The sequence below is a fragment of the Salvelinus fontinalis genome, chromosome 5, assembly GCF_029448725.1.
Source record: "Salvelinus fontinalis isolate EN_2023a chromosome 5, ASM2944872v1, whole genome shotgun sequence".
In the NCBI taxonomy this organism is placed as follows: domain Eukaryota; kingdom Metazoa; phylum Chordata; class Actinopteri; order Salmoniformes; family Salmonidae; genus Salvelinus; species Salvelinus fontinalis.
In genome coordinates this window covers 34,446,854-34,469,163 of record NC_074669.1, presented here as the reverse complement: position 1 = coordinate 34,469,163, position 22,310 = coordinate 34,446,854, and the positions used below count along the sequence as shown (strand labels likewise).

Genomic DNA, 22,310 nt, shown 5'->3' with positions numbered 1-22,310 from the left:
TCAGAAAATGTATTAAAATGCTATGAATCGCTATGCCTCCGATTTGATTTGGATTGTTGAGGTTCACCATCAGCAATAGTTTTGGCAGTTTTGCTTTGAACAATCGGCGTATATGGTAATTTGTAGATATACAGGGTAAAGTTGAAAATGTCATAACAAGGACACCGATCACTATTGCGAGGCGCACCACATGGCCGAAGCGAGAGGAGAAGATCACTCCGTAAAAACGTCCAAACGGTCGGAACCATTCGATTTTGAGATGGGGTGGAATTTGTGAACAATAAATATTTATACTTTACTAGCTCAAACACTTAATCTGCAAGTTAATTAGTGGGTGATGGTGATTTCAGAACTAATCTGATAGTGATATAGTAGATGCCTAGTCTCTCTTATGGCTCAGCTCAGTTGCCTACATAGTACATGCACCATAGTCATACATCATTTACACGCACGCACGCACGCACGCACGCACGCACGCACGCGCACACACACACACACACACACGTCAGCTCAGACAGATCCAGTTCAGAGATGTGCCCAGCTCATGAGCCCCATCAGCAGCAGATTTTAATTAAGAATGGAATAGTGAATGTGTTTACACAACAAACGTTAATGCCTTGAATCGTATCGCATCGAACCAAATTAAATCGATTTGTTCTCTAATGAAACCGAATCGCACCGAATTGATTCAATCTGAAACAGATTTTTCCTGTAACTACAATGTATTTTTCCTGAGCCCATGTGTCTAGATGCATGTCAAATCGTCTTGAAAGGGAAAGATGCACATCCCTAACACCTAATGTAGAGCAGGTGATATTCTCCTCTCAGTCTCATTTAAGATGTTTTCTTTCTCTACCTGCAGGGTCCTAAGGGCTATCCAGGGCCACAAGGACATCCTGGAGAACAGGTGAGTCGTTAGCGTTCATTGGGTCAAACTTGTCCCTTTTTATTTTAGGAAAAGGCCAGGTCACTGATCTCATTATGGACCATTTTTTGGCTAGAGCATGACACACACACACACACACACACACACACACACACACACACACACACACACACACACACACACACACACACACACACACACACACACACACACACACACACACACACACACACACACACACACACACACACACAGAGAGAGAAAGAAAGAGACAGGCAGCAGTAGCCTGGAAGTCATTTGGAATAGTCACTCTTCAGGTGTCTCTGTGTTGTCACCCATTCCTCAGCCACTCAAGAAGCTAACAATTAACATGTTTCCCCTTTCCACACAAAACGTCCTAAAACGGAGTGCACTCACGCAGCACATTTACAAAGTAAATAATTTAAGGTGTTGAGATGTCTTCAGCACCAGGTGCCACTCTGTGCCCCAAGGTGATTGTTCAGGCTGGAACTGGAAGGGGAGGAGCCAGAGAGAGAGAGAGAGAGAGAGAGGGAGCACTCTGTGTTCTGCTACAGTTTGGCTGTACTCACTGTCTTACTGGAAACACAGAGGAGGGGAGGGGGATGGGTGAGGGGAAACAGTGCCTGTTTTATTCCTGAGTTGGCAGCATTGGCGAGGGCCAATGTTTATCTTCTTTCATCCCTCTCTTTTATCTCTCTTTTCTCTCTCTCCATCTCTCTCTCTCTTTGTCTCTTTCTCCCCCCCCCCCCCCCCCTCCCTCTGCAGGGCATCCCGGGACTTCCAGGAGTGACTGGGGATGCAGGTTACCCTGGCAGGCAGGTGCAGTGAATATGCTCCAGATTCCTCCATCCATCCTCTCGGCTTGACTACATTGCACAGAATTCCACATCACTACCTGTGTACTATCATATTGCTGTCATCCACCTGTCTCTCCCCAAACTACAGTAGCGACACACTCCTCAGTCTCTTTAGTGAAAAGAAACGGTCAACGAGTGACCTTTTTGCTTGAATTTTTTTATTCAAATAGCTAATACTTGACTCCTTATCATTTTGATTTCATCTATACATTGAATAACAATTATTTTGAAGAAAGGTGTGGTATAAGAATGTAGACGACAAATGTTTGAACTAAAAGTGTGTGCACAACAATGATAACAAGGAAGTGTAATGTAGCTGAGAGTATGACAGGCATGTTTCCTCATTCCTTTTTACCTCTTAAACAATCTTGTCTATGCAATCACATTTTTATTTCCCTACATGTCTTAAATGTACAATTTAGTGTTTTATGTGTGGAAGTGTTTTGCTCCCCTGTGTAACAGACAGCTTTTCTACACTGTATTGTACACTGTGTTGACAATGGCCTCTCCTCATGCTACTCTCCTTTGTTGCAGGGTTTGGCTGGGCCAGAAGGTAACCCAGGTCCTAAAGGTGTACGTGTAAGTACAGCTCCCTACTACCCTCCCCTCCACTTTACTCGGCTCTATTAGAGGGCAATACTTCATTTCCTGAAGGGATTACCTGTCTGCTCCACCGGGAACAGCTGATCTGTAAGAGGGCCTGTGTTGTGTTAACAAGGTGCTGGCTCCCACTGCAGCAGAGTCCTCTGGGAGCAGGTCTGGGATCTGTTTTCGCTCGGTCGAGCTTCTGCTCTGTTGCGAGAGCAGCTCATTCCTTTCCTCAGGAAGCACAGGCATGCTCTCACAGAGGGAGGGAAAAGAGCATGGGCTGGAGCATAGATAGAAAAGTTGGGAGGAGGGTATGAAGAGTTGGATAAATTAAAAGTTTTTTAAAAAAGTGTAAGGAGAATCCCTCAGTTTGTCATTTTTGTTTATGCCAACATGATGTCAGAGACAGAATGACATATCAGCCTATTAGGGAAAACTACAGGGCTCAATGAGTTTGAGACATCTCTGGTAGTTTTCCATTGCTGAAGAATGTAGAAAAAGAGGGAGAGGGAGAGAGAGAGAGATATTTAGTCTTGCATCCATGTTGTATGATGTTTAAGTGAAGGAAGAAACCAAAATATAGCAGATAAGCCTCCAGTCCGCCACTATCCCAGACTGCTGTCTGCTCGTATTATAAAAGTCTCCTGTCCCCCACACTGGACTAGACTCTGCCTCTTCAAGTGTCCACTCCTCTCCCTTTTAGCTAGTCAGGATAAAAGCAAAAGCTTGCCTTCCGTATTATTTGTGAGGTAATGGTGATGAGGCGTTATTTGCTATCGCCAGATGAGTATTATGTTCCATACTGATGAAATGTGGACATGCCTGATCTCCTCTCTCTGAAGGGGTCGGCAGATCGTAGCCTGTCAGCAAAGAGGGATGAGTAATTATGAATGTAAATGTTTTGAAGGATGCACCACTAGTTACTTTTTCTTACAGCAGAATGGGAAAATGGCCGCATGTACATTTTCTTCTCTCGGGTGGTCAGCAGCTCTTAGCCTGTCAGCTAAGAAATATATTTTGAAGGTTTCAACGCATGTTACTTTTCAATCGAGCATGGATAATTGGCCACTTGAAACGTTTCTATTTGGCTCTTCGCCTGTCAGCTAAGACAGTCTTTTCTAGTGAGCAGCATGGACACAGGACCAGTTGACCTGCTTCCCTAGCCATGAAACACTTCCGATTTCACGGACGGAACTGCTTCAGCTGCATGAGACATGGGTGAAGAGTTCCTCTGACAGAAAGATGGAACGGTAGAATGAGAGAAAGGAGAGGCGGAAAGATGGAGATTTATCCCTCTCATATCTGTCCATGAAGCCAGACAATGTATCATTAGACTGATAGCTTGGCTTCAGTTTCAAGTTAAAAAAAATAAAAATGTTAAAGTGTTTGTGCTTGCATTTATTTTAATTTTTGTATTTAACCTTTATTTATCTAAGCAAGTCAGTTAAGAACAAATTCTTATTTATTATTTACAAAAAGGAAAAAGGCCTCCTGCGGGGACGGGCCAGGGATGAAAAAATAATATATATAAATATAGGACATACTATGTGAACATGTCAGCACTAGCGTAGCGGTATATCATCATCACTGATCTCTGATCTGGCTACAATCAAGACCGCTACGTACGTTTACATACCTGACACGCAGGAATCCCAGAACTCAATGAGTTCAGAGACACTATTGCTTTGATGGGCTTAAGATAAACCTGTTCAGGTATTCAACAGTCTGCTGGATGTCACAGTGGTTTATCTGTACCAAATCAAATCAAATTGTATTTGTCACATGTGCCGAATACAACAGCCCTTAACCAACAATGCAGTTCATCAAATAGAGTTAAGAATGTATTTACTAAATAAACTAAAGTAAAAAAAAAATGGAATAAAAAGTAACACAATAAAAGAACAATAACGAAGCTATATACAGAGGTTACCGGTACCGAGTCAATGTGCGGGGGATACAGGTTAGAAATGTATGTACTATACCATCAGAGAGATATGATGATTTATCTCTATGCATATACTGTACTGTAGGTCCAACAGCATGCCTGTTCAACTTCCATTGTCTGAGGGTGACTGATGAATCTTCAGTTCAGTAATGCCCCGCTGTCTTATCCATCAAGTAAAGATATGTTGTTCTGTACATTCTGTGCAAATGATGTCTTCCTTAGATGTTGATGATGGTTTTAAGACTTTATTACGTGGTCGTACACGCTCATGACAAGTCTTACTTTGCATTATACCTCCAGGCAAAGTGTTACAAACTGGTTCACATGTACTGTATGTGTGCTTTGGTTTTCAGGGTTTCATTGGGCCTTCTGGTATAGCTGGTTCAGCCGGGCAGGAAGGGGAGAGAGTAAGTATCACCTTGATTTATGCCGTACGTGCACCTAATTAAGTGTCTGTCAGGTAGGAGACAATGTCCTCTTTGTTTGCAATAGGTGTAGGATATAACCAAGACTACTGGCTAACTCATCCTATCAGTTGTACTCCTCTTGAACCTTCCATGTAGACATGGACAGGACGAGGGTCGTCAATATCAGTAAACTCGGATCTAACCAAAGGCAATTCATGTTGCATTTAATCTCTTTCGGAGCTACTAAGCAACAGGAACATATGTGGTTAGCCCTGTTAATCGCATGCTTTTATTTATAGATCCAAATGTTTGCCGATACCAACAAAGCAGCTACAGCAGTCTCTCCTCAGGGAGTTCTCACAAGGACAATAAAATGTCTAATAACTCAATTTTCCACAATGCAATGCCATGTTGTGTCAGTGGAAAATATGCTCCTTCATCATGAAATAAGTCATAAGTCCCCTGGACCGTAGCACAGAGTTTATCATCCCTTAATAACTTAGCCTGGCAGTAATGTCCTGTAAAAAAAATAAAAAAAAAACCTGTATGATTCATTCTGTGAGGGAGGTCTTGACTATGATTTTGTCATAGATGAATTACACAGCAAACGGCGGTCACCTTTCCTCATCTGAGAGTTTCCTTGTTTTTTTTTGTCCCAGGGTATTCCCGGTCCTGTTGGGAAGACCGGTCCCAAAGGAAAACAGGTACTGGATTACACAACTCCACACAGCTTTGAAACCAGTGATATTCCTGGACAGGGGAAACAACTAGAATGGTCCGCATACATCCTCTGTCAATAACTGTGGTCCAATTTGTGCAAATTGTCATGCGCTGTCAAGAGGGTGGAACGGGGAGATGAGAAGAGAGGATGGGATAAGGAGAGAGTCGAGGAGAGGAGGTGGGAAAAATAGAGGTCAGCATGAAGTGTTACACAACCCATCATGGTGTTCATCTGCTATTCCCACAGAAGTAATCATTTACCCTCAACACAGGAAGCCCTAAGGAATTTTAAAGCCAAAGCTTGCCTTCATCTGTATTCTGTGAGTGTTCATTGCTAATGTGCAAATGCGCTCGGCACATTCGGTGCCAAAAGTAACAATTCACACACAGCCCAAAAATAGATTACCCGTGATATAAAAACAACCTATGGACAGGATGCCAACAACATGAGGATATGCATACCTTGGCATTCAACTTGGCATTTGAGTGAGTCTCTCTCTGTGTCAGTCAGGTTGGTATAGGAAAACCGTGTCTCACACACAGAGATAGAGGAACCAAAGGCATGACATAGCAAAAAACGCTATAAAAACACAAGTGTCAGTGAGCAAGGCATCTGACAGCTTCTCTGTGCTGTGGCCAGCTGGGATACCAAGTGGGCCGATGGCCCAGACCAGGCACGCCAGCATCTGTCTGTGAGTGAGTGGAGAGGGGTTATCAAAGCCTCCTTCTCTCTCTCTGGAACTGGAACTGGAATGCTAGGGATGGAACACTCAGAGCTGGAAGTTCTGGAACACAGGGGAGAGAATGGAGAACATCAGAACATCCCACAATATGCAAATAGGCAGGTGTAGGCAGGCAAGGAGGGCCAGCGCCCTTTGCCCTGTTCGATCTGATAGGCCCACAATGAAGAGATTATACCCAGGAGCATCTGAATATCTAAAGGAGCCCCATAACTCCTAACTGAACTGCCAAAATTGTGTAAATGAAAACTTTTGTTGTTCTTTTGCGTGCAGGGAGTTGTTGGAGATGTTGGTGAAAGGGGTCCTCCTGGTCCTGATGGCGACGAGGTAAGATCTACGTCCCTCTCCCTTTACCGTAAAAAGCTTGCTTACAAGCCTTTCCCAATGATGCAGTCTAAAAATAATAATAGAAATTAAAAGGAACATAGTAACACAAGAGGAATAAAATAAGATACACAAGTACCAGATCCATGTGCAGCGGTATGAGCTATCTGAGGTAGATAGTAGTGTTTGTGAATGTATGTGGGAGTGTCAATGTAGGGTGTGTGAGTGAGTGTGTACATATAGTCTGAGTGTATATATAGTCTAGTGAGGGTGTATATATAGTCCGAGTATATATAGTCTAGTGAGGGTGTATATATAGTCCGAGTATATATAGTCTAGTGAGTGTGCGTAGGGTCAGTGCAAGATAGAGTCCGTGCAGATAGTTTGGGTACCATTAATTGACTATTTAGCAGTATGGCTATTAAGCAGTCTTTTGGCTTGGGAGTAGAAGCTGTCTCTGAGCCTGTTGGTCCGAGAGCCGATGCTGTGGTACCCTTTGCCCGTTGGCCTGTTTCCAGTTGCCAAGTTTGTATACTCTATTCAGTCTCTAGCAAAAAAAATCACACTCCAGGAACAGTGTTGTGCACCCCTGCCCTATATGTCGTGTGCCCTGCTCTATGACTTTTAGGAGATTAGTTTTGGCTGAGCTGAGTTGTGCCATGCACAGTATATAGACCGAGCAATTGTTCTCTTTTGGCCTCGCCAGGGTTGACTCAACCGTATGGTTTAGATTAGAGCACGCTCTCCGTACTGTTTCTCTACATCTAGAGCTCTGGATGAATGAGCTCAGCCCAGGCCCAGCAGGTCTGTGACGTTTTAGAGCTCAATGTGTTGAGATGATCTGCAATCCGTTACAATTTCGCAGGGCTGTCTGTGTTGGGCAGAGTTCAATCAGAACAGCAGGTACAGGGAATCTCTTTATTGAGCTGGCAGAGTATGCTGCGGATTAGCAAGTTGGATGTTTCTCCTCTTCTGATTGTTCTGAGCCTGTTTTTTTTAATTGATTTAAAAAGTACTGTTTAATGTATGTAGACGACGAAGCAACAAAGAGAGTGTGGTTCATAGCACAACATGGTTTGTGTTATGATTAGCTGTATCTGGGTGTGCCAGATGGCATGATACTGTAATTTGGAGAAAAGCTTTACTATCCTGTGTGTGGCCTGGGCGTGTGTGTATGTCTGTGTGTGTGTGCATGCGTGTGTTCATGTTCACATGTGTGTCCATTGCTACCCTGTACTCATGATGTTCCTGTGGTGTCCTATAGGGGCCTGTTGGTGGGACTGGCATGGGTGGCTTCCCTGGTCTGAGGGTGAGTATTATACAACATTACACATCAGCCTTTCTAGGGAGTTTTTCCTAGCCACCGTGCCTCTACATTGGCATTGCTTCCTCTCTGGGGTTTTAGGCTCGATTTCTGTACAAGCACTTTGTGACAACTGCTGTTCTATAAAGAGCTCTATAAATACATTTGATTAATATCTTTATTCCTCTGTTGTGTTCTGGTCAAGGTTTTTATCTTTTTTTCCTCGTTTTTATCTTTATGCCGTAGAGGTTGACGTTTACTACAGTAGTATCTTAGCACCCACTTTGAATGTAGTGTGCATTTATTCATTTTATCATTCTGGTATGTTTGATTTTGATGCAGTTTAGGGAAGATGTTGGAATTTAGTAGGGTCTGATGTTGTTGATTCCTCTCTACAGTACTTCTCTCATTCAGATGTCGGAGCTTAATTTGATCACTTGTTGCTCAGAATTGTCCTGCATTGCAGGAAATACGAACTTGCATTGTGTTTGAGTTTTAAAACGCCTTCTAAAGTTTGTAGAAATATCAGATTTGATTTTCCTGAAATGCATCAGCGTCTGCAAAAATTTCCATTAAATATAATCCACATAATAATTTACATTTCTTCTTGCTGCAGGATTTATTTTCCTGCTGTAGAAAACTGGCTCAAATTAAGATCCTACATCTGTACAGTGTATTATATCCACATCAAGCCCAACTCCACATTTGTCTGTAGATTAGATGTTTTTGGACAGCTGTTTTGTATACTGGAAGAGTAAAAATTCTGATGAATGGGGAATCTGCTCTGACTTGCTCTGATAAATGGGAATCTCTAACTAGTACCAGTCGTTTTTTGGAGAGGTACTGTGCCAATACTCCAACCAAGGTCATTTGTTTTGAATGGTAACAATATATTCCTCACCCTGCCTACTGCCAAACACTTAGTGCTGTGCTCTGCAGGTCATGACTGCCCTGCCAAAGGTGGATTACCAATATTTGATTAACTTTAAGGACATTGCGGCCTGTCAAGCCCTGAGCTGAGTGAGTGAGGGAGAGAGAGAGACTGAGCAAGTGAGAGAGACAGAGAAGTAGACGGAGAAAGCGGGAGAGCGAGCGAAGAGACCAAAAGTGGTCCCACTTTAAATTACGTTCAGCTTATAAAGGCTCCTTCGTACCGTATGTCGTTTTATAAAGGGTTCATAAATGTGGCATAACTGTGTGTAATAATCACCAATGTCAAATGTGACTATGAGATGTGAGACGTGACTATGAGACATGGCTGTATCTAGGGGGATTTGTATTTAGCTGAGCCTGTTAACTACATTTAGACTAGCTAGCAATTGTTGTGTGGTCACCGAAATGATTTGAAATAACCATTGAGGTAGCTATAGTATATAATATCATTTAACACTTAACTACTACAAACTACAAATACATTTAAATGACAATAAATAAATGTTAACTTATTTGTTTTTCGCTGTCCAGTGGCAGCACAAATGGGCATTTGATTTGCTAACTCATCACATGATCAGCGTCTCGTTGTAAGGCCTGGGTGTCGGAGTGCGTAGTCAAGCGCAGGGAAACAGCAGGTGCAATAACAACTGTTCTTAAATGAACACGGAGAAACCAGGCCACCCTACTAACACACTGGGTGTACTCCTCAAACAACCCCAGACACGGGGGAAATGAACACAGTCCAGTAAACACGAAGAACGAAACAAACACCACTCTTACTAACAAACAATCCCGCACAAAGAAACGTGCGGGCCGGCTGACTAATAAGCCCAACTAATTACACCCTAATACAAAACAGGTGAACCCAATAAACACATAGGGAGGGGGAGAAAAGGATCAGTGGCAGCTAATAGGCCGGTGACGACGACCGCCGAGCGCCACCCGAACGGGAAGGAGAGCCTGCCTCAGTCGAAGTCGTGACACTCGTCAGCAACACTAAAAAAGTACTTCCAGGACACGGAATTTCGAACATTTTCAAAATAAAAGTGCCCCACTTAAATGTGTCAATAACTATTAATGATATATACAAATAATTGTCTAAACATTAAATGATTCATATTTGTTCATTTTTTACAAGTGACATTTGCATTAAATGTGGATTTAAAAACATGTTCCAATGTCAAATAAATGCCCCCAATGCAAATAACTGTAAATAGAGTTGAAGTCGGAATTTTACAGACACCTTAGAAAAATACATTTAAACTCAGTTTTTCACAATTCCTGACATTTAATCCTAGTAAAAATTCCCTGTCTTAGGTCAGTTAGGATCACCACTTTATTTTAGAATGTGAAATGTCAGAATAATAGTAGAGAGAATTATTTATTTCAGCTTTTATTTCTTTCATCACTTTCCCAGTGGGTAAGAAGTTTACCTACACTCAATTAGTATTTGGTAGCATTGCCTTTAAATTGTTTAAATGGGGTCAAACGTTTCGGGTAGCCTTCCACAAGCTTCCCACAATAAGTTGGGTGAATTTTGGCCCATTCCTCCTGACAGAGCTAGTGTAACTGAGTCAGGTTTGTAGGCCTCTTGCTTGCACACACTTTTTCAGCTCTGCCCACACATTTTCTACAGGATTGAGGTCAGGGCTTTGTGAGGGCCACTCCAATACCTTGACTTTGTTGTCCTTAAGGCATTTTGCCACAACTTTGGAAGTATGCTTGGGGTCATTGTCCATTTGGAAGACACATTTGCGACCAAGCTTTAACTTCCTGCCTGATGTCTTGAGATGTTGCGTCAATATATCCACATAATTTTCTTTCCTCATGATGCCATCTATTTTCTGAAGTTCACCAGTCCCTCCTTCAGTAAAGCACCCCCACAACATGATGCTGCCACCCCCGTGCTTCACGGTTGGGATGGTGTTCTTCGGCTTGCAAGCCTCCCCCTTTTTCCTCCAAACATAACGATGGTCATTATGGCCAAATAGTTATATTTTTGTTTCATCAGACCAGAGGACATTTCTCCAAAAAGTAGGATCTTTGTCCCCATGTGCATTTGCAAACCGTAGTCTGGCTTTTTCATGGTGGTTTTGGAGCAGTGGTTTCTTCCTTGCTGAGTTGCCTTTCAGGATATGTCGATACAGGACTCCTTTTACTGTGGATATAGATACTTTTGTACGTGTTTCCTCCAGCATCTTCTCAAGGTCCTTTGCTGTTGTTCTGGGATTGATTTGCACTTTTCGCACCAAAGTACATTCATCTCTAGGAGACAGAACACGTGTCCTTCCTGAGTAAAATGACGGCTGCGTGGTCCCATGGTGTTTATACTTGCGTACTATTGTTTGTACAGATGAACGTGGTACCTTCAGGCGTTTGGAAATTGCTCCCAAGGATGAACCAGACTTGTGGAGGTCTACAATATTTTTCTGAGGTCTTGGCTGATTTCTTTTGATTTTCCCATGATGTCAAAAGTTTAAAGGTAGGCCTTGAAATACATCCACAGGTACACCTCCAATTGACTCAAATTATGTCAATTAGCCTATCAGAAGTTTCTAAAGCCATGAAATAATTTTCTGGAATTTTCCAAGCTGTTTAAAGGCACAGTCAACTTAGTGTATGGGAACTTCTGACCCACTGGAATTGTGATACAGTGAATTATAAGTGAAATAATCTGTCTGTAAACAATTGTTGGAAAAATTACTTGTGTCTTGCACAAAGTAGATGTCCTAACCGACTTGCCAAAACTATAGTTTGGTAACAAGAAATGTGTGGAGTGGTGGTAATGACTCCAACCTAAGTGTATGTAAACTTCTGACTTCAACTGTATGGAATACATATTGGCTTAGAGCAAGAACTATTCTCGGTACCACAGTAAAATTATTGCAGGGAATACTGTAGGGTCTGTAGAATGTATATATGGTGTCATTTCAAGGGGCTCTGAATAATAGAGTTTTGCTGGCCTTTTAGTCCACCCATTCTGTTGGCGGCTGATTCACATCACATGTGCGCTTACTACAGAAAACCTGCTAACCAAACAACAGTACAGGGCATGCTCACTGAATTAAAGGGCAAATACACACAAAAATGTTCTTATATTTTTCCCAGACCTCAAAAGTCATCACCTGGTGTGACTTAAGCATTACTGTGAATACAGAAAATCCAATTTGGTTGTTTATCTATTTAAAATAGTGTAAAGAATCTGGGGTAAACTAGATTTTGTTTCAGGAAATCCGAAACCTGGAAAAACAAAACTAAGAAAACAGAATTTGGGGGGAAAAAACAGAAGTAGGCAATAAAATATAACAGATTTTAAATGGCCCTACCAAAATGTTTTGGTATTTTAGTGTGTGTGTCATCCTGCATCACATAATTTTGGGGTAAGTTGAGGTCAGGTCCAATACTGCACCCAAGAGGTTGGGCCATCCAAGAAATGTTTTAGTAAAATATAATATAATTTATAACATTTCCAGACGCTTTTATCCACATAGACTTACAGTACAGTCATTTGTGAATACATTTTTACGTATGGGTGGTCCTGGGAATCGAACCCAATATCCTGGGGTTGCAATGTTCTACCAAGATGCATGACAGGGTTATAAATGCTTTGTGAAGCCTCAATTTAATATGATTTATAAGGCCTTTATTAAACGGTGCTTATGTCACCCTTTATAAAGCACAGAATTATGTCATATTTGACGTAGTGGGTTATGTCACATTTGACATGGTTGGTTATGTCACACTTTTATGCCACATTTATGAACCCTTTAAAGCATGATATACGGTTATAGATGATTTGTAACACATTTATGTAGTGTTTATGAAGGCTTTGAGGGCTTACCAAGCCTTTACAGGCCTGGGCAATTTCAGTCCTCTGGGGCCTGATTGGTGTCACACTTTTCCCCGATCCCTAGCAAAGACACCAGATTTAAACTAATTGCATTTTTAGCTGAAGATCATGATTAGTTGATTATTGGAGTTAGCTGGGGCTAGGGCAAAAGTGCAACACCAATCAGGCCACAGATGAGTGGAGTTGCCCACGCCTGCTATAAGCTGCACATTATTTAAAGCTGGAGAGAGAGATAAAGAGAGAGATGGAGAAAGGGAGGGGGCTAGAGAGCCTGTCCTAGTGCTGTCTCCTGAGAGGGAGAGAGAGTGGGATGAGTGAAAGAAACCCATAGCAGCTCTTACCTAAACTCATACACACTCCCATTTTAAGGCATCAAAACATGTCAAAGTGTCCATCCAGGCCATATAAACAGTATAGTGTTGCACCGTAATGATAGATACTGTATTACCTCCACCCATGACCTAGCCCATACCCCATCCCTCATACCCCCATGACCTCCATAACCCATTCCTCCCCACGGGGCTGCTGAGGTGAAGTGAGGTGTGGTCCCTGACCCTGGCCTCCCCGGGAAAGCTGTGTTGGCCGGTGCATGGGAGGTTGGGAACCCTCTCTCTCCATCAGACAGATTTATGGGGTCACCACGAGAGGTGCTCAGAGGGATGGAGATTCCTCAACCATTGCCACGGCATCCGGCCATAACTCAACCGCTATACCTTAACTCAACCGTAACTCAACTGCCACGCCAAGATCCACACAGAGTCTGACTTGGCTGAACTACTGTTACAAGATGGCAGCTAGGCAGCATGACTTACGTACCCCGGGAATTTGATCTGACTCAGATGGAGGGCTCTGACCCATCCCTAAAGATCAACCTGTTCTCTGGACAGGACACAGCATGAGACATGGTCAGGTCAGGCTACTGGAAGTTAGGCCTACCAGGGAAACGCAGCCAGCTCTATTCCAGCCGTGACAAAAAGTTGAGGCTAAATTTGTAGGATATAGATCGTCGTGCTCTTATTGCTATTCAACATCACACAGATTCTCTTGGATTTTCGATTCCCGGTGTACTGTATGTCGATGGCAAAAACTGTTGATGAGTGATCATCTTAGAGAAATAGTTCATGGAAAGTACCTACATTTAGGATAACGTATTGAAGTGGAATGTATAACCCTGGAAAGGACACATGATGACAGGTCTCGATTTGTTCAACTGAATGGTTGGCTGGTAAAGTTGCCAATTGGATCAATTCCGTTCATGTAGTTACATACTCTGCTCACATATTTATAGGCCATGTTATGTTTTACAGTCACTAATGCATTTTCAATTTAGTACAACATTATTGTAAGTGCAGGTACTTTACATGAAATATTACTCAAACATGATCATTTTGAACAGCAGCTCTACACCCACGATGTCTCCCTATCTGAAAAGCATCTGTGTGGTGCTCACAAAGACTTTACGAATGCTTTGTCAAGTCTTTAGAAGTAGTGGTTTGTTTCAAGTGAGACCGAAGTGGGCCTACATTAATGGCTGCCTACAGGATACAGGGCTCTGTCACGTCAGACATTTCACCCCCAGAGGAGAGGCGGTCCCACAGCAGATCCCAATTCAACCCATCCCAACTCTACGAACCCGGGACACTTCCATCATGCTGGAATTAGAATCACATGTCTTCCAGGCATTTGTTATGTGAGAGGAAACCCAACTAGTGTGGCGACTGATTCCTCATGTCACTCTGCCCTCGCCCCACCCCGCGCCGTGAGGAAGTCTTTCAAATTCACATTTCAAACAAATTGGTGGCATCTCCTCTGCTGATCGATCCACATCTATCTCTCTAGCCCACACTATCACCCCTGCCGTCCTTATGTAGGAGACAGACATGCAGGCCCGAGCCCTCTCCTCCACTATTCCTTACTCCCCTCCTTCTGTCCTCCAAAACTCATCTTGTTGCTTCATTTTCCCCCCCTTGACTTTTTCCTTGAAGCATCGTGACCTAATTCTGGAGAGCTTCGTTATAAACAAAGTCGTGGCAGTGAGCCTCGACGCTGTTAGATCCTATAGCATGTTCCCACAGTGCAGCCATGATGGATCAGATCTGCTTGGTGTTTGCCATTTTGACTGACATACTGGGTTGTATTGTGTGGTTGGGTTAAGTCGTCTCCTATCCATCATTGTTATTTCTGTGCGGCTGGGTTTCGTGTTGTCTTGTCATTAAACAAAACCTCAGAACACAACCAGTACTGTGGTTGAATGGCTTTCTGCACTGATGCTCATCACCCTGTTTACATACTGTATATGTGAATGTCTGAGTTCCCTTCCCAAATGATGGTGGTACGGGAATCTCTGATTGAGCTTGTGCTGTATGTTTGACCCAAAGCCAATCTGTCTATTTTAAACCACACATATAAAACAAAATAGGAAAAGGGGTTTTACCTTTTCTTCCATTGACGTTTCTCTCCAGGAAAGAGAGAGAGTGGTGTGTGTGTGAAGCTTTCCATTCAGAGCCAAAGTGTAATAAACTCTTAAATGTACACACTCTAATGGGGCCAACACGCACACATATAATTTAAAGGTACACATTCCATAGGTCTGATGTGTGTAACATATATGATCCTCTGTTACTGTGGCGTTGTGGTTCGATTGTTTTAAAGGAATACAGGAATTCACCAATGTGCTTTTCCTGAAGTTTCTCTAATCATTGGTTTCCTCATGTGGGGAGGGAGAGAGAGTTGGGGGGAGGGAGAGAGGGGGAGGGAGAGAGCTAGAGGGCAGGGAGGAAGAAAGAGAGAGGGGGAGGGAGAGAGCTAGAGGGTAGAGAGGGAGAAAGAGAGAGGGAGAGAGAGAGATTAAACCCTCTCGCAGGCAGCAGGTGGTGTCCATCTTATCTGTCGTTCCCCCGTATTGTAGCTGTGTGTGGGATGTTTGATTCGCTGGATCAATTGGTTGGCCCTGAGAGGAGAGTGGTGGGGTATCGCCTTACGCCAATTGTCTGTTCTCAGCCCGTAACTTTCATATGCCCTCAGTTGAAAGCGTTCTTTATGAAGTGCGTGCGATTTGTCTTCATCCCGCCGTGCCATTAGCCAGGGAGGCTGAGCATCAAACACAAAGTCATACTGAGACCAGATGGACCTCTGCTTTTAAGCCACATGTCCTTAATGACATCGCATTAAGCTCTTTGAGGGGCGCTGGATGCTCGCCGGATGGAGTTTCCTCAACCGTTGCCAAGGCAGCTTTGTGAAGCCTCACAAAAAAACGTAACTCATCATGAGGGGCCGCAGTGGCTCGTGGGTCTGCGTACCCACATCCATACCCCCAATTCTACACATTTTTCCATGGGGCGGAGAGAAGATTTTGCTATGTTATAACATATTTCATGCAATTATACTAATTTTGCCATAGGGTGAAAGTAAATATTTGCAGTTTTTAATATGATAACTGATGATCAATGGGCCCCACCACGGTTGGTATTTCAACCATGCTTACTACAAGTTTAGATAGCTGGCCGATTGACTACCTTACCAATCTAAAAAATGTTTGCTGACATGGGCTAATTGAGTGACTGCTGATGCACTACCAAATTTCGAAATTGCACCTTGTGTATTCTATTATTTTAACTCTCAACAGTAAGTTGAGACGCTGACTGATTTCACCCCAAGTGGTCCAGTGGTCTAAGACTGCATCTCAGTGCAAGAGGTTTCACTGCAGTACCTGGTTCAAATCCAGTCTGCATCCCATCTGGCTGTGATTGGGAGTCCTATAGGGTGGGATTGGCCCAGCGTTGGCCGGGATAGGCTGTCATTGTAAATAAGAATTTGTTCTTAACTGACTTGCCTAGTTAAATAAAGGTACAATTAGAACAATGGTCCACTGCTTTCAGTTCTCAATTCTCAGTTGCTCTTACCTCTTCTACTAAAGTCTCCATACATACAACTGGTTATTTACCAAACCACTCCATGTTTTGCAACTGCATTCACTTATTAATTACCAGCTACTCTTATAGTACCTGTTCTCTGAAGTCGTCATAAATCATAATTTACCACGGTACGTCTCACGTTTTAGAATGTGAAGAAGCCTTACTGGTTTCTGTGACAGCGGCTGGCAGAATCTTTTGTATAGGTTAAAAGTAGGAGGTAGCAAAGGTATCTGTCCAAGTGTACAGGCCGGCTCTGATGAAGGGAGCCGTCTCTGCGTGTGTGCATTCCTGTGTGTTTGTGCTTGTACTTTATCAGTCCCTGCTGTGTTGCTGGAGCTGCATTTCTCTCCAGATCTGATGACAATCTCCTCAAAGCACAGTATTGGGAAACAGAGCCACGCTGGTAGGCCAGTAGGCCTGGAACGCATAGAGTCACTTACAGAGCTGGCCCTCGGTCCATGTAATTACAATGATTAGAGCAATCGTTCAGACCCTTTCCAGCAGCACAGTGTCCGGTCGCTCCTACCATGTCCATGTCACCGCTGGTTAGATGTGATGTTCCAGTCATGCGTCCGCTCGTGTGGACGGCCCAACTCCGAACGGACGCGTTATTGTCAGCACAGGCACAGCTTGGAAGTCATCATAGGCGTTGACTCACAGGAATGTAGTGTGTAGACCCAGGCGGTAACCGCATGTGTCAAAATAATGGGCTGCGAGTGGGAAACGGATGTACTGGATGTTTCCTGTGAAACATGTCCTTCATTGTCTTGCGCCATAAATCTGAGCCAGTATAATACATACTGTATACTTGATGAAGTGTGTTTGTGTGTGCTGCGCGCATGCGTGCTGTATCTTACCCTACTCCCCCTTCTGTCCACAGGGAGATCCAGGACCTGAGGGACAGCGAGGACTGACTGGCATAGTGGGAACTATGGTAACTACCCACCCTCTCCTTTCTTTTCCGTTCTCTCCCTCTCTTCCGTTTTCCAGTCAGTCTCTCTGCATCTACGTATATCGGTCCCTGTGTCTTCCTCTGTTCTCTTTTTTTCAAAATGGCTGCCACTGAGGACTCCCTCCTCTCCTGTTCCCTCTCTCTATTAGGGCCTGACTGGAAATGCGGGGCTGCCTGGATTGAAAGGTGATAAGGTGATCTAAATATTTATATTATTGTGAATGATCTATCCCAGTGTGTGGATGAGGAGAGTGTGTTTTACGTTCAAGTACATAGTGAAGGGAAGGGAATGGGATGGGAGTAACAGAAGAGAGGAATGAGGATTACATATGCAGTACAGAACCTAGAGCCTAAAAGAGTTATTCGGCTGTCCCCATAGGAGAACTCTTTAAAAAAATATATTTTTGGTTCCATGTAGAACCCTTTCCACAGAGAGTTCTACATGAAACCCAAAAGGGTTCTACCTAGAAGCAAACAGGGTTATCCTATGGGGCCAGCCAAATAACCCTTTGCAAACCCTTTTTTCTAAGAGTGTACATCTCGCTACAGTATAAACTTGAGAAATAGAGATGTTTTTTTGTAAATGTCTTTCCCCATTCTGGGTCTGTTGTACCCCTGACTATGATTGTTTCCCCTAATGATTAAACAGTTCATCGATAAATCCTCTTGATCTTAATTGCTACTTGACTTTGGTATGATGCATCTCCTATAGGACGGGTTAGATAGACACCTGAACATGGATGGGGAAGCAGTGTGTCCCTCCCTGTGTTCTTAACACTGTTCTCCGAGGAGCAAGTTGTTTGTATTATATCTCTGTGTGATGCTGTAACATTCAGGGCGAACCTGGACTAAGGGGGGAACCAGGAACGATTGGTTACCTAGGTGACAAGGTAGGTTTCCCATCCGTCTGAATATGTTTATTGATTTTAAACTATGCTGGGTCCCTTGCGACACACACACACACATCACACACACACACATCACACACACACACACACAGAGAAAAAAGTAAAAGCGAGGGAGTCAGATAATGAGTGATGGAGAGAATAGGAGCATAAACAAGTGTTGTGTGTCTGTTTGTGCCCCCAGGGTGCTGCTGGCTTACCTGGACCTCCTGGACTCCTTGGGAAAACAGGCCCACCTGTACGTAGTGTGTGTGTGTGTGTGCATGCGTGCGACCCCAGTAAACACCCTGTACCTTTTAGAGAGTTTCACTTTGCTACAAACAGACCATATAACTGTCCGAAACTTTTAACTCTCTGCCTGAAAACTATTATGACAAATTCACGCAACATATTTAGATCATCTGTTGGGTTCTGCATGAGTCGATTACAGGCAACAAGGGAGTATGTTATAGTCCTGGCATAGTTGTATTTATTTTTTTACACTGAATTAGTATTTTTAGCATAGAAAGCTAAAACCAGCACAGTTTGGCATAGTATTAAGTGAATACACCGCAAAGACACTCCCATATTTTAAAGCTGAAGCTGTCCTATTACGTGTATGCTTCACCTCTACCTGAGCAAGTGTTTGCCCTCCCTGGCATATCCACTTGGGCTGCAGACGCCAGTCAGTCAGCCTCTGTGGCATCACAGCAAGACCATATGAATATTTGTTTTGACAAAACAATAAACACCAAACAAAAAAACTCTGATAATACTTGTATTTCCCTTTTGACCCACATTCTAATCGCAGAATATCAAAAATGTCACATAAATACAAGCAGGAACCAATCGGATGCTCGAGGGGAGGGGGCGTTACTGCAGATCCAGGAATACCCACATGCAGGAACATCCCCGAATTGCGGGCCGCAATCACACACCATTGGTCACTGTGGCATCACAGAAAGACCATATTAATATTTGACAAAACAATACACACCGTGCCTTCCTTCTCAGAAACATTGGCAACAGAGAAACTGATATTTTGAGTGCCAAGCTTTAATATGCCTCATGTCGTTTTTGTCCAAAATATGCATTATGCATGTGTGGGTGTCTGTGTGTGAGAGTGAAAGAGAAGAAGAGAGAATGATGCTTGGCATTGGTTAAGTGAAGGTAAAAAAAAAAAAATCTGATGTTTCCAACGTTTGCGTTCATGTTTTCATGTCTCTCTGTTTGACAGGGTAAGATGGGTGACATCGGACCGCAGGGACCTCCCGGCCCACCAGGACCTGAGGTAAAAACAAACACTGATATCATTAAAGCCACACTCTGTTAGATGTGTGATATTACAGTCTGTAGCTTTAATGCTAATTGAGCTACTGATAATGCTCAGTATTCTGTCATAAACTTCTGTCGTATAGTGCTATAAATGGTAAAACAAGCAAACCAAGCAAACTGAGCCAATCCTTAAAAACATATCATCCTGATCTAAACGTCTGTTCCTACACGGTGTTGTTTTAGTCAAGTTCAAACTCTTGCTCTGTTGGGACCATATCGTGCACCTGTCCTATTACCTGTCAGAGATTAGATTGTTTCAAGTTCCAGTTTCAACTTTATTGTCCCAGAGGGAAATTGGTGGCAGAGATGAGAGCGCAGAGATGGGATAGAGAAAAGGCCCCTGCTCTATTACCTGTGTTCTGTCCCAGAGGTCAGGTTGTAAACAGATACACTGGGAAAATACAACGGGACAGGATGGAAGTAACTGATCCTCCAGTCTAAACACCAACATGACCATAAAACACTATAACTACACGAACACCATAAAGTCCTACCAGCCCCACATCTCTCTCTGTGTGTTTACTCTCTAATTAGGCCGTGTGTAAAAGCAACCTGGGCACAGGTCCATATTAACTATAGTTATTGCCTGATAGTGCCTTTGTTTGGCGTCTATCACTATGGTTGCTCCCAGGTTGTCAGCTGAATATACACAAAGATACTTACATAGATACTGTACAGGCACAGATAAGACGGTGTGTAGAAGCGATGGGCACAGGTCCAGTGTAGTGATTTTTTTTATGACTGCTCCATATCTAAGGTACCAGTCAAAAGTTTGGAAACACCGACTCATTCAAGGGTTTTTCTTTATTTTTACTATTTTCTACATTGTAGAATAATAGTGGAGACATCAAAATGATGGGGAAAAAACACATACGGAATCATGTAGTAACCAAAAAAGTGTTAAACAAGTCAAAATATATTTTATATTTGAGATTCTTCAAAGTAACCACCCTTTGCCTTGATGACAGCTTTGAGCACTCTTGGCATTATCTCAACCAGCTTCATGAGGTAGTCACCTGGAATGCATTTCAATTAACAGGTGTGCCTTGTTCAAAGTTAATTTGTGGAATGTCTTTCCTTAATGCATTTAAGCAAATCAGTTGTGTTGTGACAAGGCAAAGGTGGTATGCAGAAGATAGCCAGCCCTATTTGGTAAAATACCAAGTCCATATTATGGCAAGAACAGCTCAAATAAGTAAAGAGAAACGACAGTCCATCATTACTTTAAGACATGAAGGTCAGTCAATCCAGAACATGTCAAGAACTTTGAAAGTTTCTTCAAGTGCAGTCGCAAAAACCAAGCGCTATGATGAAACTGGCTCTCATGAGAACCACCACAGGAAAGGAAGACCCAGAGTTAACTCTGCTGCAGAGGATAAGTTCATTAGTTACCAGCCTCAGACATTTCTGCCCAAATAAATGCTTCACAGAGTTCAAGTAACAGACACATCTCAACATCAACTGTTCAGAGGAGACCGTGTGAATCAGACCTTCACGGTCAAATTGCTGCAAAGAAACCGCTACTAAACGACACCAATAAGAAGAAGAGCTTGGGCCAAGAAACATGAGCAATGGACATTAGTAGAAGTCCGGTAGAAATCTGTCCTTTGGTCTGATGAGTCCAAATTTGAGATTTGTTTCAACCGCCGTGTCTTTGTGAGACGCAGAGTAGGTGAACAGATGATCTCCGCATATGTGGTTCCCACCGTGAAGCATGGAGGAGGAAGTGTGATGGTGTGAGGGAGCTTTGCTGGTGACACTGTCAGTGATTTATTTAGAATTCAAGGCACACTTAACAAGGATGGCTACCACAGTATTCTGCAGCGATACGCCACCCATGTTAAATATGTGCTCTTTATGACTGAATGTAAAAATAAGGTGAATTCAAACATTTTATACTTCTCAAAAGGCACTGAATTGGTGGAACAACCCATCTACTGTTTACATTTTACCATCCCAAGAGGTTAAATAAAAATAATGACTATGGTAAGTGCCTATTAAGTAACAGGGTTGACCGTGACAGGTTTGACGATTTCAACTTAAATCAGCTGTAAATCCCCTTGTGAAAGGGGGAATGGAAGCTTGTGTGCAACAGTGGCAAGTGGCAATTGAATGCAAGCTTCACAAAAAAAGAATCCACCACCATACACAAGTAAATGGCCAAAAAGAGTAGAACCAGCTCACCTACTTTTATACTGTCATTTGACGAGTAGATGTTAAATGTTTCTTTTGAAATAAATATTTAAAAAGGAATAGTTTCACCATGAGAGTGAGAGTTCAGTTCACTTAACGCGGGTTGGCATTTATTGGACGGGCTTATGTACTGGAGGCAGCGCTGCACGGTATTCTCTAGCTGGCACAGCCACTAAGTCATAAAATCTAATTTTATGACCACACGCTAACCTTATGCCTAGCCCTAACCTTAAAGCGGCAATCAGCAGTTCAAACAATAACAAAGTTAATTCCCTGGCTCTGTTTTGGTAAAAAAGCTGAGGGATGAGGCTAGAGAATGTAGCCACACTCAAATTAAATGACAGAGCTATGGATGCAAGGAATGTCTATCCATGATATGAAAATAGTTTAAACCATATAGTGTTTGTTTCCATTGACTTTGTTTACAAACATTGGAGTAAAAAAAGCTTATATTTTGG

At 42.9% G+C, this 22,310-nt stretch overlaps 1 protein-coding gene across 1 annotated transcript in view; it reads left to right on the top strand.

Annotated features, from left to right (window-relative positions):
- Nucleotides 1-22,310, top strand: part of LOC129855511 (collagen alpha-1(XXIV) chain-like) — a 245,152-nt gene that overhangs the window by 123,653 nt on the left and 99,189 nt on the right. The window contains exons 8-19 of the mRNA XM_055923240.1: nt 863-907; nt 1,673-1,726; nt 2,299-2,343; nt 4,651-4,704; nt 5,364-5,408; nt 6,438-6,491; nt 7,753-7,797; nt 17,369-17,422; nt 17,590-17,634; nt 18,277-18,330; nt 18,530-18,583; nt 19,562-19,615. Of these exons, the coding sequence (XP_055779215.1) occupies nt 863-907; nt 1,673-1,726; nt 2,299-2,343; nt 4,651-4,704; nt 5,364-5,408; nt 6,438-6,491; nt 7,753-7,797; nt 17,369-17,422; nt 17,590-17,634; nt 18,277-18,330; nt 18,530-18,583; nt 19,562-19,615 (603 nt within the window). The remainder of the gene's footprint in view (nt 1-862; nt 908-1,672; nt 1,727-2,298; nt 2,344-4,650; nt 4,705-5,363; nt 5,409-6,437; nt 6,492-7,752; nt 7,798-17,368; nt 17,423-17,589; nt 17,635-18,276; nt 18,331-18,529; nt 18,584-19,561; nt 19,616-22,310) is intronic.